The sequence below is a fragment of the Macrobrachium rosenbergii genome, chromosome 6 (genome assembly GCF_040412425.1).
Source record: "Macrobrachium rosenbergii isolate ZJJX-2024 chromosome 6, ASM4041242v1, whole genome shotgun sequence".
NCBI classification, from domain to species: Eukaryota; Metazoa; Arthropoda; class Malacostraca; order Decapoda; family Palaemonidae; genus Macrobrachium; species Macrobrachium rosenbergii.
In genome coordinates, this window is record NC_089746.1 from 21,579,157 (window position 1) to 21,597,760 (window position 18,604).

Here is an 18,604-nt window from a genome sequence, read left to right on the forward strand (position 1 = left end):
TCATTGATGTAGGTTCGAATCGATACCCGGAAAGAGAATTCTTCCTTCTTTTCCTTTTGGATTACAAGGCTTTCAATTAAAAGCATCCCGAAAAATGTTCGGATATAGAGAAGTCAAGAATGTTATTGTGGGTATCACAGTGCATAAATATAGCCATACAAAGTTTAACTGAAAAGAAAACTTGTAGTGATTAAATGTTCCTGTAAAGCTGGATATTTGTGGCTAATTGTAGCGAAACTTCCTATGGAGTACATTTTCCATGAAAGCAGCAGGAGAGAATTTAAGCTACAGTGGTTTTTGGCTTGTTACTTGATCACGCCTGTTATTTAACAAGTTTTTTCGACGACGTTGCAGAAGTGGTTATTATATATATATATATATATATATATATATATATATATATATATATATATATATATATATATATATATATATATATATATATATAAGTAGCTTCCCATCTAAGCATTATTTGATATATATATATATATATATATATATATATATATATATATATATATATATATATATATATATATATATATATATATATATATATATATATATATATATATAGTCAAAAGATCATGCTCTTTGTAAATAAGAGGATTTCGTAAAAATTCGGAAATAAGACTATGAAGGAACTGTGGCAAATAGTACAATGGATCAATTGTAATTACTGTGACTGTACTTTATAAAGTGGAAAATAACTTTTTATATTTATATACGCCCGGTATTGATTAGAACAGGCCAACTTGCTGTAGCAATAAGAAGCCAAATGAGTAGAAAAAAATCTTATGTTATTTTATGTTTTGTAAAATAAATAAAGTTTATATTTGAAATTTTTCTTTCAATCTTCAGCCCTCTTTTAATAAGTTTCTCAAAAAATAATTTTAATTATTAGTAATAAGTAGTCCATAAATTTTTTTATTATTTTTTGAGAATTTAGCAGATATAAAATCATAAAATACAGAATACTTGTTGGTGTTCAGTAGAATGTCTAAAACCTGTGAAAATTTACAGTATATACTTGAATCTCTTCTTCTTAGACGTAAAATAAACTTCATGTTTATTAATATACAGCCTATTGCACACTGCTAAATCTATTAGTGAAAGGCTTTATCACAGACATTTTATGGTGGTTTAAATGAAAAAATCTTTTCCTATAATACTTGTAAACGTAAGTATGTCTGCCTCTGATGAACACTGACTTCAAATTCTATCATTTTAAACACTTTGAGGTCAATATCTAATAAATCTTATTTTTGGGTATTGCCGAGAGGTATGGATCATCCCTTAGCCTTCAATTAAAAGTTATTTCCATGGCTAGTTTGACGGAGGAAAAATATTCAAACAACATCACGGTTCCCTTATTTCTGATATTTAATTTGCAAAGATACATCACGTTCTTGGAAACTTATTATATAACTTACTAAGTGCCGTTGCCATACTACCTACGAACATTTTATTAATAAAAATAAAATGGTTGTAAAAAAGTAAATACCTAAATGTAGACCTCATTACCCACAATTCCTTAACATCAAAGAGCAGAACCTCCAAGACAACAAATCAGTGACTACTGCAATACAGAAGTACAACCAATTAGGCAAACACTATTTTGTTCGAGACGTTCAGATATCAGATCCCGCTGCCAGGTTGCCGGATAGGTAGACACCTGGAGTTTCGGACGCTTTCTGACCCGCCGCCACTCTAGGAAGACCGTCAGATTTCCCCTTCCGCTTCCTGAGTGCTATGCTGATCCCGAGCGCCACAACAGCTCCGGCGACGAGCATCCCGAAGGCCATGCCAGCCATAGATCCTGAAAGAAAAAGTGTAAAAGGTAGAATTTGGGTCAATTTTGTTCCAGTAATGTTCAGTTATAGCATTAGTCCATTCATAGAGGTGAACGATGCTTTTTTTTTTTATTATTATTGTGAAGTTCTAGGGAGAAAAAGTGACAAACAATACATCTGTATTCTTATTACAAGTGGATTCATGAACGGAACGAAACTATCAATCATACCCAAGTAGGAAGTTTTATAAAGGGTTGAAAATATTTATTGAGCTTAATTCACGTTACAGAAGTCATTCAGTAAGATTTTTCCCACTTATAATCAGTGATTTTGAGATAAATAATTGTCCATCTGTAGTACGAGATGGATGAATTAAGCAAAGAAATAGGAAAAACATAAAAGAACAAAGAAAGCTTCCAGTTGGAAGCAAGCTTCTTTGACAATCAACCATTTTCCGCAAAAATTAGCGTTGCGCTAAAAATCTGATCGTGTTGGGTACATTTTCAAGTCGTTTGAAGTCGTCTTACTAAAAGATGGCGCCAAAAATTTGAAGCAAAGAAGTAGTCTTTTCTGACTGACGTATTGCGCAAGCGCAATGGGATATACTCGTCTCAGTAACACGCTTGCTTCCAAAACCAGAAGACGTTAGCTGGGAGGAGCTCCGGGGCAGTCAGCCGCCACAAATTTTCAGAACGGGAATTCATAATCGAATTTACCCCACGGAGGTTCGATAATGACTAGAGTTGTTATCTTTATACTAGTGCAGTGCAGTACGTGGTCTGGTGCGCTTGCGGTCATCTTCAAACGCCCGGGATCACCGGAAACTGAACAGGCACTTATCGTACCCTACGATGTTTTTCGTTCGTTATCTTCATAGTGGGCAACTTTAATTACAGAAATGGGCACAGGAGTTCTTCAAGAGAAAATAAAATAACATTTCACAGGTAAGCAAAGCGTGATGATGTTCATTCATCCATAATGTGCAAGTCAGCCAAAAGTGTTTGTTAGCGGTGGATAAGTTTTTTGTGGACGTTCAAATTTTCGGCATATTACTGTGGAACGTAAGTTGAAGTGGCGACTTCAATTTTATAATCGGAACATCATTAATCTTAGATATATACCAAATATATAAAGTATAAGAAAAGTCGTGCTCGGTATTAGAAATGCTTAGTAGTAAGTAGGCCCATAGGTGAGGGTGTGTCAGTTAGTCTCGTCTTTTAAACACGTTACAGTAATGTATGAGGACACTGTATTTTGTCAGGCATTAGGAATTCTTTGCAATAGATTGGCCTATAGGATACTGTATATACCATCAGTAGTTTAGTTTTAGACTTGTAAAGGCAGAGTTAGAGTTGTGTAACTAAATGCATTTTATCAAACATGGTTTCTCACTTGGTGAGATAACTTGAGGATGACGTAAACAGACCGTCAAAAACAACGAATATTATTCAGTTCAAAGTAAAAGTAATCGTCTTTTTATATGCGTAATAAAGCCCTGTTTTCATTTACTTTTTCATTAAACGATGTATCTCATAGACTGGAAATAACAAAAAATGAAGTTTGCTAGCCTAGGCTGCACTTACGACCTCAAACAACTCACTTGGTAGGATGCTATATCTTTGAACCTTAATCCAAGCACAACTTGATTTGGAATATATAAAAATAAATTCTCTGGGGTCAAAATTATCGAATCATCATGCCAAGGAAAAAATAGCCATCAAGTTGGTAATAACAATGGAAGACTCTTAGCCACACAGACGCTAGGCCTATACGTGTAGATTCGGCAATTATTTTTGTTGTTTTGTTTTAAGAATAATTTTATTCCAAATAAGTCAAAAATTAATATGGTAGCTCTTCTTTGACAATCATCTCTAACTATCTTTTTTTAAAGATAATATTGAGTTATTTTTATGCATATACAGTAGATTACTGACTGCTTAATAAGAGAATAAATATTTCTAGTTAAATTGTATTTGGCTTTCCAAAAGTTGAGATACTTACAGATTAGAATAAAAAATTATTTACTTCAACCACAACAGACCCCAGAGCAACAGCATTTTGAAATATTTTGTACAGTAATGATTAATTTATCAGTAATAGGGTAATATGAGTAATATATTCTTATACTTAAACGAGAGGGGTAAATAAGCAATGCGTTTCCTTAGTGTTTCGTCACAGTTAAGTAGTATGTGCCGAACCGAGTGTTTCAATATGACCGCCCGAGGTTACACACACGGCATTAAGACCCGCCACTTCATATTAGCTCTCAATGGGTCTAAACCCCGTGCGGTGTGATGGCACTAGAGCGGTTTGTGTCGGTCCAGGTGCAGCCATAACAGTTTAAAGGAAACTATCCCGCGTCTTTACTTGACAAAAGGGAACTTCACAATTGTATGCGTATGCATAATAGGTGTAAGTGTAGCTCCTGCATATCCTACCTGAGTTGTATCCTTTATCGTGTACAATCGTGTATTGGTGTTCGTTTGCCCGGCTCACTGGCGTCAGACTGGTGGAAACCGGCAAAATAGTGATAACAGCAGACTGAAAAATAATTTACCTTGAAAATAACTGCTGTGTCATAATTTTGCTTATCATTATTTGTTCTGATATCATATTCAAGTAAATGAATTAACATGGCATTTCATATTTCCCTAAAGACGAGTGGAAGTCACTTAGATCGAAACTAAAAATTTGAAGTAAATCATTAAGAGAAGCATAAAAAACTATAAAGTACATCAAATATATATTCAGAAATAAACCGGCAATAAAACAAGTTGACCAAAATATTAATTAAGGGAAAAGAAGAAAGGTGACCTATAGAAAGAATTACTGTGCAAAATAGGATAACGGCAAAGCACATAAGCTACAGGGAATCCGAGAGAAATTAAGAGAAAAACGAAATTGACTCTCACGTTTGAGTTCTCGCTCACTGGAATTAAGATGACCACTTGGTGAGCCTTAAGAGCATCGTTGATTTTGGATGCTGCATCTTGCATGGTGCTCTCGTCTTCCGCTCCGGAAGCATCCCCTTCGACGGTGGGCCTGTCCAAAATCGTGAAGAGGACTCTGATTACGTCTGAACGTTCGTCTAGCTGTTGGACAAAGAGATGAAGGGAACTTTGATTAAAAGATCTGAGAAGGATAATGATGATGATTTGTAAATAACATGCTAGTTATTTAAATGAATAGATGCTAAGCAATTTCATTCATTTTTAAGAGCTGTGGGAAACGTAACATAAGGAAATTCTTATGCATCTTGAAATACATTATGGTTGCATTTCTGAGTTTTTATCCATAATTTGCTAGTGAGATCACATTGAAGCGTCCCTTCGGCCCCTAGCTGCAACCCCTTTCATTCCTTTCACTGTACCTCCGTTCATATTCCCCTTCTTCCAGCTTACTTTCCACCCTCTCCTAACAATTGATTCATAGTGCAGCTGCGAGGTTTTCTTGCTTTTACACCTTTGAAACCTTGTTACTGTTAATTTCCATTTCAGCGCTGAATGACTTCATAGGTCCTAGCATTTGGCCATTGGCCCAAATTTTATATTCGATTCTAGTGAGATCACGAGACATCTGAAATCAGTAGTCTACCAGAGTTCACTGTTCTTATGACCACTATAACGCTCCGCGTACCACCAGCCTGTTGATCCGCAAAGGAGACACCTCTCCGAACCCGGCCAGGACGGTCTGCGTGACGTATCTGAGCTGGTCTCGCAGAAACTTGATCTTCTGCAGAGTGTCTGCTGGGAGGTCGAAAATGAAATGGAGCATCTGGGAAGGAAAGGAGAAAAGATATGTTGTTACTATTTAATTGAAGAATGCTAAGGTTGGCTGCTGACTGGTTTAAATTAAGCCTGTTTAACGGCTAGCGCGGGCTCTTGCCCGAAGGCCTGTAAGTGTGCCTTTGGATTCTTGAGTGACCAACAGAGACGCAATTTAATAGGAAAAATGAATTAGATGACTGTTCGTCATATACTCATGTTTCTCAAGTTACGATACAGCACATAAACTCTTATGCGTAGAATGCCTTACAATAAACGAATAATTAAATAAATGAAACTAAATTAATAAAGCTGTGTCTTACCTTATCGCTTGTGTAACAAGGAGAAACGTCAATGGTGTGCGTCATCGGAGGCTCGTCCTCATAAGCGTAAATATTATAGATCTTATGTGGCAAAGCCTCGAACTGGAAGGATGTGAAAGAGGAATCAAATCAGGATAATGGCTCCTCATTGGATTATTACTGACGTCGTCTTCATTGAGCAACTTGATTATATGGCATGTGTTCCAAAAATATGTGTTAATTTGTTTCCTTACAACTGGCATTTTTCATTGCATGATGCTGAAAGATGTTTATGTGAAATGCAGTGTAAAAATTTTATGTATGCTTGTAATTCCACGTCTTTATGGAAATACATACATATGTGCACAACCATATTTTCAAGTGAATTAAATATTGTTTATATATATATATATATATATATATATATATATATATATATACTATATATATATATATATGCATATATACATTTATATGTATATATATATATATATATGTATATATATATATATATATATATATATATATATATATATATATATATATTATGTACTGTATGTGTGTATAGTGTACATAGACTAAATTAGTCTATTAAAAGTAGCATATGATATGATCATGTAATTGAAAATTAGGAAAAGTTAAGTTGTTTAAACTTTAAAGGAAATGAGCAATCTAAATTATTCTTACCAGTGACAAGTATTTTTCAAAATAAACAGGTATCGTGTCCATTGAGTATGGTTTAGCGTTACTACTCTTGGCTTCCAAAGAATCTGGGTCTGCTGTGAAAGGCTGTTATGAAGAGACGAGACATTAAAGAAAACTATTGCGTTGATAGTATCTTTCATTGTACTTTGAAATGAATATAAGGATGAAATGGTTAATAAAATCTGTATAAAAAATGAGTGAATGCAAGTGCTGTTATGAAACCTTTTTGGCAACAGAAATATAGATCGATTATAAAAAATAAATGAACAATAGCCAAGCAGATTCGTAGAAATGCGTTCAGGTTTCAGAAATTCAGTTTTTTTTTTGTTTATTTTAATTTGTTTCTCATCAATAGACAGCAGAAGAGCGAAATGCAAATTTATGTTCTCACATCACGTTATTTTTTCGATCAGCTTTTAAATGAACAGAATGATCTTCAGATTAAAAGAAATATTGCGAACCGACTTAGGTTAATATTTTGCTACAAATAACGTGATGACGTCTTGTTAACCACAGACCTAGAAGTTGATTACGTCAGTGTCACGATGACACATGTGATGTTGATAGTGATAACAGATCAGTGATGATTTGAATGTTAAAGATGGAGACTGTATTAACAGTCATGCTGATAGCAATATCAGAACAAATAAAATGGCGTTATGACTTATAGTGGTGTTCATTATGATTATTACATTGAAAGAAGCAGTGAATTCTACAGCCTACTTTTGTAATTAGCCGAGTATTTTATGCATTAAAGAGCTTCGCGATTAAAGTATAATTTAAATCCATTCCTATCAGCTAGGAATAGTGATTATCATTATTATGATAATTAACATTAATAATAAAGCCCCGAGTTTTATGATAATTTTGTCTTTATTTTTTTTTTTTTTTCTAGAAATTAGAGTTTTTAATGCAATTGGCAGCTTAGCGATGGAAGCAGGATCTAAAATAAATTTCTAAAAGAGACAATAACAGCAGTTACAATGTTTATTATTAACATTTCTGATGCTTACCGAGGAGTAGTACCAAACGTAAGAATTATTTAGGAAAGTGAGGATTGAGTTTTTCTGAGTGCCGATCCACACGTCGGTCTCTATACCTCGTGTCCAGTGCTGGAAGAAAAAGAAGTATTTGTTAGGGACTTGGGAGACGGAACAGTTACGCCGATTTTCTTAAAGTATAATTCGGTTTACGAGATGTAGGTGACTGGCCACGCTAAATAGTTGATTCACATCATTCGTTAACATCATGCTTATCATTTTTTTGTGACAGTAACCGGTATTAAGTGAGTTATTCAAGAGCCCTTTCACACGTCAAAAGAGAGCGGAAATAAATCTAGCAATATGACTAAAAAACAGTTATATGTATAGATATTTGTAAAAGATATTCACGTCACGTACCGCAGATTTAAGGAATGTTTGTTAGATAGTTACATTCGAAGGATCAGATGGCTTCTATTTCTATTTGCCATGTATATGTCGAAGCGGAAATAGAAGAAATCTTCAAACATTTAAGCCTTTGAATGAAAAAAGTCATGGAAAGGGTATGTGCTTTATTTGAAATCCAGTCCACAAAGAAGGAAATCAGTGATAACGTTATTCGTCCTAGTTATGCTTGTTTTTCTAGTGCATAGGAGGAAAGATCTTCAAAATTACCTATTTTCCAGTCGCGATTATTTCTCTACTTATCTATATAAGCAGATGGATAGGAAACGAGGTATTCTAAACCAGTACCTAAACGTCAATGATACACAAAGAAAATGTAAAAGGCAACAAAGGCAAGCCCCTTGCTAGAGATCATTTGAAAACGAAGATATGTAAAAGGTTCTCTACCTGTCGACGCGGGAAAAGCCAGGCATTTTTTTCCCTCGGCGCGACTGTAAACAACCATTTTCGCGTCATAGGAAAGATTCGTAACTGAATATCGGCTCACTTGATATAAGCGCATGGTCTTTTCCCACCTCAGAGTAGAATAAAAAAAAAGAAAAAAAAGATTTACAAATGAACAGGTCCCCTTGTTGGACTCTATAAGGATGGTTTGGGACGCTTTACCTTTTTCCTTCCCCTCTATACGATGAAAAAAAAAAAAAACTTTGGAACATCTCCCCCCGCTGCCCAGTCAACTGTAATAGACTAAGAGGCTCGGGGGGTTGAGTGATTGAGGAGGTAAGCGCCAATTAATTTACAACAGAGCAGTAGATACCAATTAATAACAACAATGACAAATACAGAACTTGTTTGCCGAGTATTGTTAGAGGTCAGGTGCATAAAGTTAACAATGGCGTTCCCACTTCAGGAATGTATGAAGTCAGCAGGCCATGGGGGAACTGCGACAGAAGGTCCTAACAGTGGGAAAGCAAACGATTGCGATTGTGCTTGTAATAAAGTCAAGCGAGTGCCAGTCGATGTTTCAATCAATACCCACTCAGGGCCCTTTACAGTCACAAATCCCATTTGGTTCCCTCCCGTGGCGAAGCTGAGCGGAGAGGAAGAAAGGACAAGGGGATTAGCAAGTTTTCAAAATTCGTCCGCTGCCACGCTGCGCCCAAGGAAGAACAGGAGGGCGAAGAAAGCTAAGTCTACGCATGTGTGAAACCCTTGTCGATTTCATCATAGCGAAATTTAAGCATGATGATTATTATAGGTGTCGTCATAATCGACAAGTCGCTTATGAGTGACGTGGTTTGAATGCTAGTTAGGAACATTGTTATAAACCGCCAAAGGTGAGGCGTGATTTGTCAGAGGTGTCAGCGCAAGTGAAATACTAGTTATCAGGGACATGGTGGTCCTACAACGAATGCATTCAGTTTGTGTATCGCCGACGGTGTTAGGAGGAATTCATTAGAAGTGTCGGCAAAAGTAACATTAATTTGCAAGGAACAGGTCGATTCTTCAGTGGATGCATTAAAATGTTCATGACCGAGGTTTAACGAATTTTGGCATCTCATTAATATTTAACAGTTATTGATGAAGGTAGACCTTTAAAGCCCAGTATTCTGATGTCTGCTTAAGTTTATTTCTACTGGAGGGCCGTTAAGGCAGTAGTGAGGGGCTGGTTGAGTTATGGTAATTAATTTTGTTTTGGGGCATTATTCAACAGGATAATCTTGTACGTTGTCTTGCGTGAGAAACATTTGGGTCATTTGGTGTGAGGATTGTTGGTTGCTGGGCGGCGGTTTATGTGCGTAAAGTGTATTTAACTAGGGTTCTTACAATCTTACCTTTCAAAAAAAAAAAAAATTATATATATATAGCTATACGTTGTGACGGTTTCCAGATTTGGGCCGTTTCTCCTGGGAGGGACGTAATTTTGTGGTTGGTATGCATGACTAAATATTGGTGAGTTTGTTCAGTGTAAGGGCTAGTTTGGCAAATTTTGTGGGATTGTGGCGTCCTAGCTGGGAACCTTGATGAACCACAGTAAAGGTTAGTAGCAATTAAAGGGGGTGGGCATGCTTAAGCTGGAAGAACAGTCCAACATGTTTGAAGCCTCGTTGGGTATTAATTCAGGTTTGTAGGATGATTTCCCACAGTCCATTTGCCGCGTTCAGCAGGGCCTAAGTGCATAGGTGTGGCAATAAATGGCACTTGAGGTCTGGGACACAAAACATTGATAAATTCAGGGTTGCTCTCTAGGCTTGGAAGATCTTTGTGACGTCGCAACCGAATAACATATTGGTAGTAGTCTCCATTGAGTGGTGCAGGTTCTTGGCAACTCATTGGTTAGGTTAGCTACGGTTCACCAAGGGAATTTGTTAGCTCATAGGAAGTGGCCAGACGGAATCTGGGAAAATGGAGACCCTTAGAGTTGCGCAGTTGAGGGAAGGTTTGAGAGCTAGAAACCTCCCAATGGGGGGGAACAAATCTGAATTGTATCAGCGTCTGAGGGAGTCACTAGGGAAGGAGGGCAGGAGTGTTCAGGACTTTTTAAGAGAACTCGAGGTAAGGCAGGACAGTGGGATCAATCAGGACCACGAGGCAGGAGAGGACATTGGGCTCATCACCGATGAACCTCAAAAAGCATCATGCACAGAACAGGAAGAACATTTAAATATGGGGGATAGTGCATCAGTTATTAGTAGGCAATCTGTTGCTTCAGGGGGCTCTAGACGGTTGAGCGTGAGTTCCAGTGGGAGTAGGCGTGCACTGGCAGCTGTTACTAGAGCCAGGTTAGAGGCAAAATTACAGAAGTTGGATGAGTTGCAGGCCATAGAGCGAGAGGAAGAAAGATTAAAATGAGAGGAAGAAAGATTAAAACAGAAGGAGGAGAAGCTTAGGTTGGAAGCAGAGTTAGCTGAGGTAGTGGCAGAGGAGAAGGTTCGACAACAATTTGATGAAAACGCCAAAGAAGTAACTCCCGTTACTAGGGTAAGGGGGCACATGGACCCTGACACAGGCAGGAGTGAACAACCCATGAGTTTGGGTACGGAGGCGCACGAAGTCAACTTAGGTGGGAATGGTAGTTCAGCTGGGAATCACCAAAGGGACTTGAGTAATTAGGAAATCATGCAGGCATTAATCTCCTGCAGCCTCAGAAGCTTGATGCCCAAGCAGGATATAGCTAAGTTTGATGGAGATTATACCAAGTATTTTAGGTTCATCCGCTCATTTGATGATGTGTTTAGCAGCCAGTTGACAAATGATAAGGAAAGGCTGAGGTATCTGGATTTATACACAACAGGTAGGCCAAATGAGATAGTGGCAGCTTGTCTCCACTTAGATGCTTCAGAGGGTTATAGGCAGGCAAGAAAATTGCTGGAGGAGCGATATGGCGAACTCGAGCAAATAGCCACTGCGTACGTGGATAAGGTAGTCAAATGGAAGGACATGGGGGAAAACAATGCGGAAGACTTTGATGAGTATGCAGTGATGTTAAAAACTTGCAGAAATGCAATTTCGTGTGTCCCTTATGGAGTAGCTGAATTGCAGAACCCAAAAACAATGAGGTTGATCCTGAGCAAATTCCCCTCTAGCGTGCAGGATCGATGGTGTAGGGTTGCCGATAAAATAATTAGCTAGAAGAAGCGGACTGTAATGTTTGACGATTTAGTTAGTTTCATTGAAAGGGAGGCTAGGGTCTTAAAAAATCCTTTGTTTGGGTGCCACCTGTACGAGAGTGGTAAAAAGGGGGCCACCCCTAGGTTAGGAGAATGTTCAGCACCAAGCAAATCTGAGAGTTTAACAAAGGTGAGGAAGGTTTCATGCAACAAAATTGGGAATGCCCCGCTTTCATGTTGGCACTGTAAAGGACCACATCTTGTAGATGAATGCGACCAAATAGCTAAGATGGGACACGAGGATAAACTGGTTACCATTAAGGAACTGAGGCTTTGCTTTGGTTGCTTGAGAAGTGGTCATATGTCCCGGTATTGCAGAAACAAGAAAAGGTGCAACATATGCAACGAATACCATCCAACTCTGTTGCACAGACACCAGGAAGTAGAAGTGGTGGAGTCTGAGAGCTCAAACAGGGCCTTGGTGGTTCAGGGGGAAGGTACACATGACAAAATTGCTATGTTCAGGGCAGTTAGGGGGTAGCACTGGCACAGGGATGTCAGTTGTGCCAATAAGGGTTAGGTCCAGGGAGGGAAGGGAGGTTGTGACGAGGGCATTCTTGGACAATGGGAGTTCTACATGCTTTTGTTCAGAGGCCTTAATGAAGACCTTAGGCTGCACTGAGACGCAAGACATTAGGGTGAATGTTGAAACCATCAATGGCACAGGGGAAATTGCATGTAGCCTAGTCTCAGGATTGTCAGTATTGGACTAAGATGGTAAGAATTGCATTACACTCCCCCCAGTGTTAAGCACCTCACGCATACCTATAGATGAGTGTGATGTGGTCAGAGCTGGAGATCTGGAACGATGGCCACATTTGCAAGGAATAGACATCCCAGATGTGGACGCTGAAGTAGGGTTATTAATTGGGAACAATGTTCCTCATTTACTCGAGCCGAGGGAAGTCATCAACTCGACCTGCCTCCATGAGCCACATGCCATACGAACATTATTGGGCTGGGTAGTCTGTGGGGCAAAGGACAAGAGGTGTCAAGAGCACGTCAATAGGATCCAGGTGACAAGCAGGCGTTTAGAGTTAGACCGCATGCTGGTGGAAGATTATAATCGCGACTTCCAGGACATGGCATCTCCCAAAAGGGAAATGTCCGCAGAGGATAAGAAATGGCTAGATCTAATTCAAAGGGGGGTTAGAACTGTAGGTGGGGGTTATGAGGTGCCATTGCCTCTGCGTGACAATCTTGGATCCTTGCCAGAAACAAGGGACATTGCATTGCGCCAAATGCACAGCCTTCGTAAAAGGTTAATGAAGGACGATGCCTATGCTAAGCAATATAGTACCTTCATGACCAAGATGCTACAGAAAGGATATGCTGAGCGAGTGACCTAAGCCAGCCAGGAGAATGTATGGTACATCCCTCATTTTGGTGTAAAACATCCAGACAAGCCAGACAAGGTCCGTGTTGTATTTGACTGCGCGAGCAAGGTGGAGGTCACGTCGTTGAATGACCTAATACTGCAGGGACCTGATATGATGAACTCTTTGCTAGGGGTGTTGGTTAAGTTTAGGGGAGGTCTGTTTGCCTATACAGGGGATATAAATACAATGTTTTACCAGGTACGGGTACCAGAACATCAGCGGGACTATCTTAGGTTCTTTTGGTGGGAAAATAGTTTCAATGAGGAGCCAACTGAATTTAGAATGGCTGTACATCTGTTTGGGGCCTGTTCATCGCCAAGCATTGCAAACTTCGTGCTGAAACAGACAGCCAGTGACTTTGGGGATGGGTTCTCGGAGGGAGCAAGGGACACTGTGGCTAACAATTTCTATGTAGATGACTGTTTGAGAGCTGAGGATCGCCAAGATGCCTTGTTAAGTAATTTGTTTGAGGTTAAGGAGCTTTGCAAAAGAGGGGGTTTTACATTGACAAAGTTCAGTAGCTCGTGTGTGGAGGTTTTGTCATCCATCCCAAAGGAGTGACACAGTAAGGGTATTTCAGGGTTTACAGATGGATCAGGGCCACATAAGACAAAGGCATTGGGAGTACAGTGGGACTTGGCCACTGATGAATTGGGTGTCCAGACAGAGATAGTTTCAGTTCCAAGGACTAAACGTGGCTTGTTGTCCACCATAGCATCGATTTATGACCCCCTCGGCATATTGGCACCAGTTTTAATTGAGGGGCGGATAATTGTGCAGGACTTGTGTAGATTGAAGGTAGGCTGGGACATGGAATTGGACTCCGATACCACTGACCGCATCAGGGTGTGGGTGAACAAGTTGAGTCAGACTAGATGGATGAGTGTGCCAAGATGCCTAAAGGTTATTGAGTGGGAGTCAGCTACCTTAGTACAGCTACATTTGTTCTCGGATGCAAGCATCATGGCTTTAGGAGTAGTGGCATACTTGCGAGTTGCAGATCAGTGGGGAAATGTATCTTGTAGATTCATTATGGGAAAAGCAAGGGTAGCGCCATTGAAGAATGTTTCAGTACCCCGCCTAGAGCTTAGTGCAGCTGTACTAACCGTAAAGCTTGGAACCACAGTTCTGGCCATGATAGATTTCAAGGTGGATGAGGTCTATTATTGGACAGATTCAACAACTGTCCTGCGGTATATTAAGAATGATCAAGCAAGATACCAGACATTTGTGGCGAATCGTGTTTCTATGATAAGGGATGGCAGTGATCAGAATCAGTGGAGATATGTTAACTCTGAATGGAACCCAGCCGACGATGCATCACGTTCCAAGCAGTCCAAAAGGTGGAGAACAGGGCCAGATTTCTTGTTGAAGGAGGAGTGTTTTTGGCCAACAGAGCCAGCTCACATGTCCAACAGTGTGGAAGGATTAGAAGTTAGGCGTGAGATAGGTCCCAAAAAGGCTCAAGTCTGCAAAACAATTAGCTCTGGGGTTGGGTCGGACCATAGGCAGATGGGTTTGCATAAAATCATCCACCGCTACTCACAGTGGATCAGTCTCCTCAGAGCCGTGGGTTGGTTTATACTATTTGGTGGATATTTAATGTACAAACACAGGCAGCAGCTTAGCGAGCTAAATATGCAATTGTCCACGCAAGTTATGAGCTTGGCAGAGAATGTGGTTGTCCAGGTGGCACAGCGTATTGATTATGAGGAAGAGATAACAAGTCTTCATAAGGGTAACACCATTAGGGTTTCCAGCTCCTTAAGAAGATTGAAACCAATCCTGAGAAATGGGCTGTTGTGCGTCGGAGGGAGATTATCACTGGCAAATATCGCCCCGAGCGAAAGGCATCCAATTATATTGCCATATAAGGGTCACTTGACTGACATGGTCATCCAGTATTATCATGAGCATTCCAACCATGTGGGCATAATGTATGTTCTGGGTCTAATGAGGGAGAAATTTTGGGTGGTTAAGGGCAATGCAGTGGTGAGGCGTGTGCTAGGGAAATGCATCAAGAGTCGCAAGGCACATGGAAAGGTTATTGAGCAGCAAATGGCCGATCTACCACCCGATCGCGTGGAGGCAGGGAAGCCTCCCTTCTATCGCAGCGGGGTAGACCTTTTTGGACCATTCTTCATAAAAAGGGGCAGAGCGCAGATAAAGCATTGGGGAGTTATATTCACCTGCTTGAACATGAAGGCCATACACTTGGAAGTAGCTTCAAATCTCACATCAGACTCATTCATTAACGCCTTCAGGAGGTTTTTGGCCCGTCGTGGACAGGTTAAGACGATTAGATGCGACTGCGGCACTAATTTTGTGGGATCACGGAAGGTTCTCGACTCCAGTTATGAGTTCTTGGGAGACAACAAGGTATGAAACGAGTTGCTCCAGGCTGGGGTGGAATTTATTTTCAATCCTCCAGGTGCCTCGCATTTTGGAGGAGCATGGGAATGATTGATAGGTACTGTGAGGAGAGTCCTAGATGTAGTCATGGGAACACAGCAGTTGGATTATGAAGGACTATGTACTCTCTTTTGTGAGGTGGAAGCAACAGTTAATAGAAGGCCACTTACCATTGTCACCTCAGACAGTAGAGACCCAGCTCCACTCACACCAAACAAGCTTTTAAACATGGGAGATTCACCTGCAGGGTGTGACATCGCAACAGGTAGCTATTCTAGGCAGAGATGGAAGCAGGTGCAGTATATGGCCGAGCAGTTCTGGGCACATTGGAAACGCAAATACCTGTTGGGATTACAACAACGACAGAAATGGTTCAAAGAGCGCTGGAACGTCAGGATAGGAGATGTAGTCCTTATGGTCAACGAAAACATAGCCCGCTGCCATTGGCCATTGGCTCGGGTAGTGCAGACAAAAGTAGGGAAAGATGGATTGGTTAGAATGGTGACTGTAAAAAGGGGGGGCAAAGATTATGACAGACCACTGTCGAAGCTTGTTTTAATTCTAGAGGAAGAGCGTGACCTAGTGGCCGATACCAAGCAATAGGTGTTGAAACCCCTTGCCGCCGAGAGGTTTCAAAGGGGCGGGTGTCGACGCGGGAAAAGCCAGGCATTTTTTTTTTTTCCCTCGGCACGACTGTAAACAACCATACCCAGCGCAGTCATAAACAGCCATTTTCGCGGCATAGGAAAGATTCGTAACTGAATTTCGGCTCACTTGATATAAGTGCATGGTCTTTTCCCACCTCAGAGTAAAATAAAAAAAAGAAAAAAAAGATTTACAAATGAACAGGTCCCCTTGTTGGACTCTATAACGATGATTTGGGACGCTTTACCTTTTTCCTTCCCCTCTATATGATAAAAAAAAAAAACCATTGGAATATCTCCCCCCGCTGCCCAGTCAACTGTGTGGGACCAAGGAAAGGCCTTTTTGAAAGCAGCCGCGGAGAGCAGCAGTCCACTTGTATGACTCGGAGAGAAAATTGAGTGATTGAGGAGGTAAGCGCCATTGTGCACTGAGATTTATAGACTAAGAGGCGGGGTTGCTGCTGATGAATACCAATTAATAACAACAGAGCAGTAGATACAATGAAAATACAGAACTTGTTTGCCGAGTATTGTTAGAGGTCAGGTGCATAAAGTTAACAATGGCGTTCCCACTTCAGGAATGTATGAAGTCAGCAGGCCATGGGGGAACTGCGACAGAAGGTCCTAACAGTGGGAAAGCAAATGATTGCGATTGTGCTTGTAATAAAGTCAAGCGAGTGCCAGTCGATGTTTCAATCAATACCCACTCAGGGCCCTTTACACTACCTTCCCGGTATACTTCATCGGCTCGTCCATGTGATCGAACATCCACGGAGGCAGCATCTCAACCGTCCCGTCTTTATTGACGATAACGTCACCAAAAGTAGTCAGATTCTCTATGGGGTGGACGATGCATGTGTGCAGGTGGATCTTGATTGAGTAGTGGAGACCTGTTAAGGAAACAACGTTCATTTCGGGTGCCCGTTTGGTTGACCGCCAGTCCGGTCACCTATTTGGTGGCGGTACGTTTTTGACACTTGTGTAAATCAAGCATAATTGAAGAGCAAGGTGTCACCGGAATGAGAATATCATATAGTGTATTCAAGATACAATGAAGAACAGTAATTTATAACTAATTTTAGCACTGCGAAGTGAGTAATTATTATTTCCATATTAAAAAAAAATATAAACCAGTATAAAATTCAGTGGAATTCACAGTGAAATTATATTAAACAATTGGGGGACTTTAAACACCTTGGTTGAAGTCCTGGACTCTCTTCGTCTTATGCAGGTACCGACTTTCTTCCGTGAATAGGAACCAAGGAACGAATTCTGAAGTGGCGATTTTTTGGTCCCAGTCGTAGTATTCCTGACAGATAGATGATGCAAAATTAATAGTTTATTAGTTGAGCAGTTCTTCATTAGAGGCCATTGGTGATTTCCTGGACTGAAATGAATTGTTTGGATGAGAGGCAAAAGAGTGAAAGATTAAGGTGAGCTGTGGAATTTACTTATTCATTAGTTTACTTTTACAATTAAAATTCTTGTCTTGATAAGTATGCAGGGGAATTTATTATTTGCTGATACGATAAATAAAACAAAGAGGATATCCATCCATCCATTTCAATGCGTCATCATGTAAAAAGTACGATGTGATAACGTTATCAAACTTTTCATGAGTTTGTCTGTTACCTTTTTCCATGTAAAAAAAATTGACAGTTGACAACCTTCTAACAGATATTGTTATCAACAATTTTTATATTATGTCCTTATCCGTAACAATAGCATTAACCAATATTCGTATTAACATACTTATAATAACTATTGTTTCTGTTAATGAAGATGAGGAAATCTATGGAAATTTGTTATGCTCTGATCGTATGACATTGTTTTCGTATAATAAATTTCCTCTGCATAAAGAAACTCTTCTGTGCAGTATAAGAAAGTCTCGTAATAATACACATGCTTTTAATTTCAACTAGAGCATTATTAAAGGGCAGCCTTATCAAGCAGATTACCGTAAACGTTGTTAGGTACCCTTACACAATCAGGCAAGAGAAAGGGAGAGCGCATCAAAATTTAACTCCTGTCTCTCACCTCCTGATTAATGGCAGCGGTGAACTCTATGGTGGTCGTTTGATTTTCTCCATCGGGCACAACCACATCAAACCCGGTCACAGTCTCCGATTTGTAGGCGAAGTAGTTCTTGGTTGGCGGGGGAGAAGTCCCGTCTTTCATGCCGTAGCAGTAGACGTCGTTGGGAGGCTGGTGGTAAATAGAAGATTTTTTTTTTTAAGTTCTTTGGAATAACGGGGACAGATATTCTCTAAGTCCGCAGACGTCATTGGAATGCTGGCGCCAAGGGGAAAGTTTTATTTACCTCTTTGAAATGCCAAGTGGCGTTCCTCTCTTAGAGTCACAGCACTTAAAATTTCACCCTTATTTCTTGTTGCTTGATCACTTAATGTGTGATTGAATTATTGAGTTACCTATGAATATATGACTTTGGTAAATATCTGATTGAGTTGTTTACAAAATTTGGGTGAGGTTTTTGCCAGGTGTTGAAATCTAATGCCTCATCTGAATTTAGTCAGTTGTGAAAAGTGAAT

General features: G+C 39.8%; 2 protein-coding genes across 2 annotated transcripts in view; one reads left to right on the forward strand and one right to left on the reverse strand.

The window, feature by feature from the left end:
- Nucleotides 1-1,365: 1,365 nt before the first annotated feature.
- LOC136839307 (uncharacterized) overlaps nt 1,366-18,604 on the reverse strand; it is a 22,627-nt gene continuing 5,388 nt past the window's right edge. Inside the window, exons 7-16 of the mRNA XM_067105175.1 lie at nt 18,093-18,260; nt 17,250-17,364; nt 16,782-16,945; nt 7,578-7,676; nt 6,547-6,648; nt 5,881-5,982; nt 5,430-5,567; nt 4,706-4,885; nt 4,232-4,334; nt 1,366-1,819 (exon numbers count right to left, since the gene is read on the reverse strand). Coding sequence (XP_066961276.1) covers nt 1,632-1,819; nt 4,232-4,334; nt 4,706-4,885; nt 5,430-5,567; nt 5,881-5,982; nt 6,547-6,648; nt 7,578-7,676; nt 16,782-16,945; nt 17,250-17,364; nt 18,093-18,260 — 1,359 coding nt within the window. The 3' untranslated portion in view covers nt 1,366-1,631. The remainder of the gene's footprint in view (nt 1,820-4,231; nt 4,335-4,705; nt 4,886-5,429; nt 5,568-5,880; nt 5,983-6,546; nt 6,649-7,577; nt 7,677-16,781; nt 16,946-17,249; nt 17,365-18,092; nt 18,261-18,604) is intronic.
- The window catches only part of LOC136839308 (uncharacterized), a 37,195-nt gene continuing 20,995 nt past the window's right edge, over nt 2,405-18,604 (forward strand). Inside the window, exon 1 of the mRNA XM_067105177.1 lies at nt 2,405-2,737. The gene's annotated coding sequence lies outside the window, so the exon portion shown is untranslated. The remainder of the gene's footprint in view (nt 2,738-18,604) is intronic.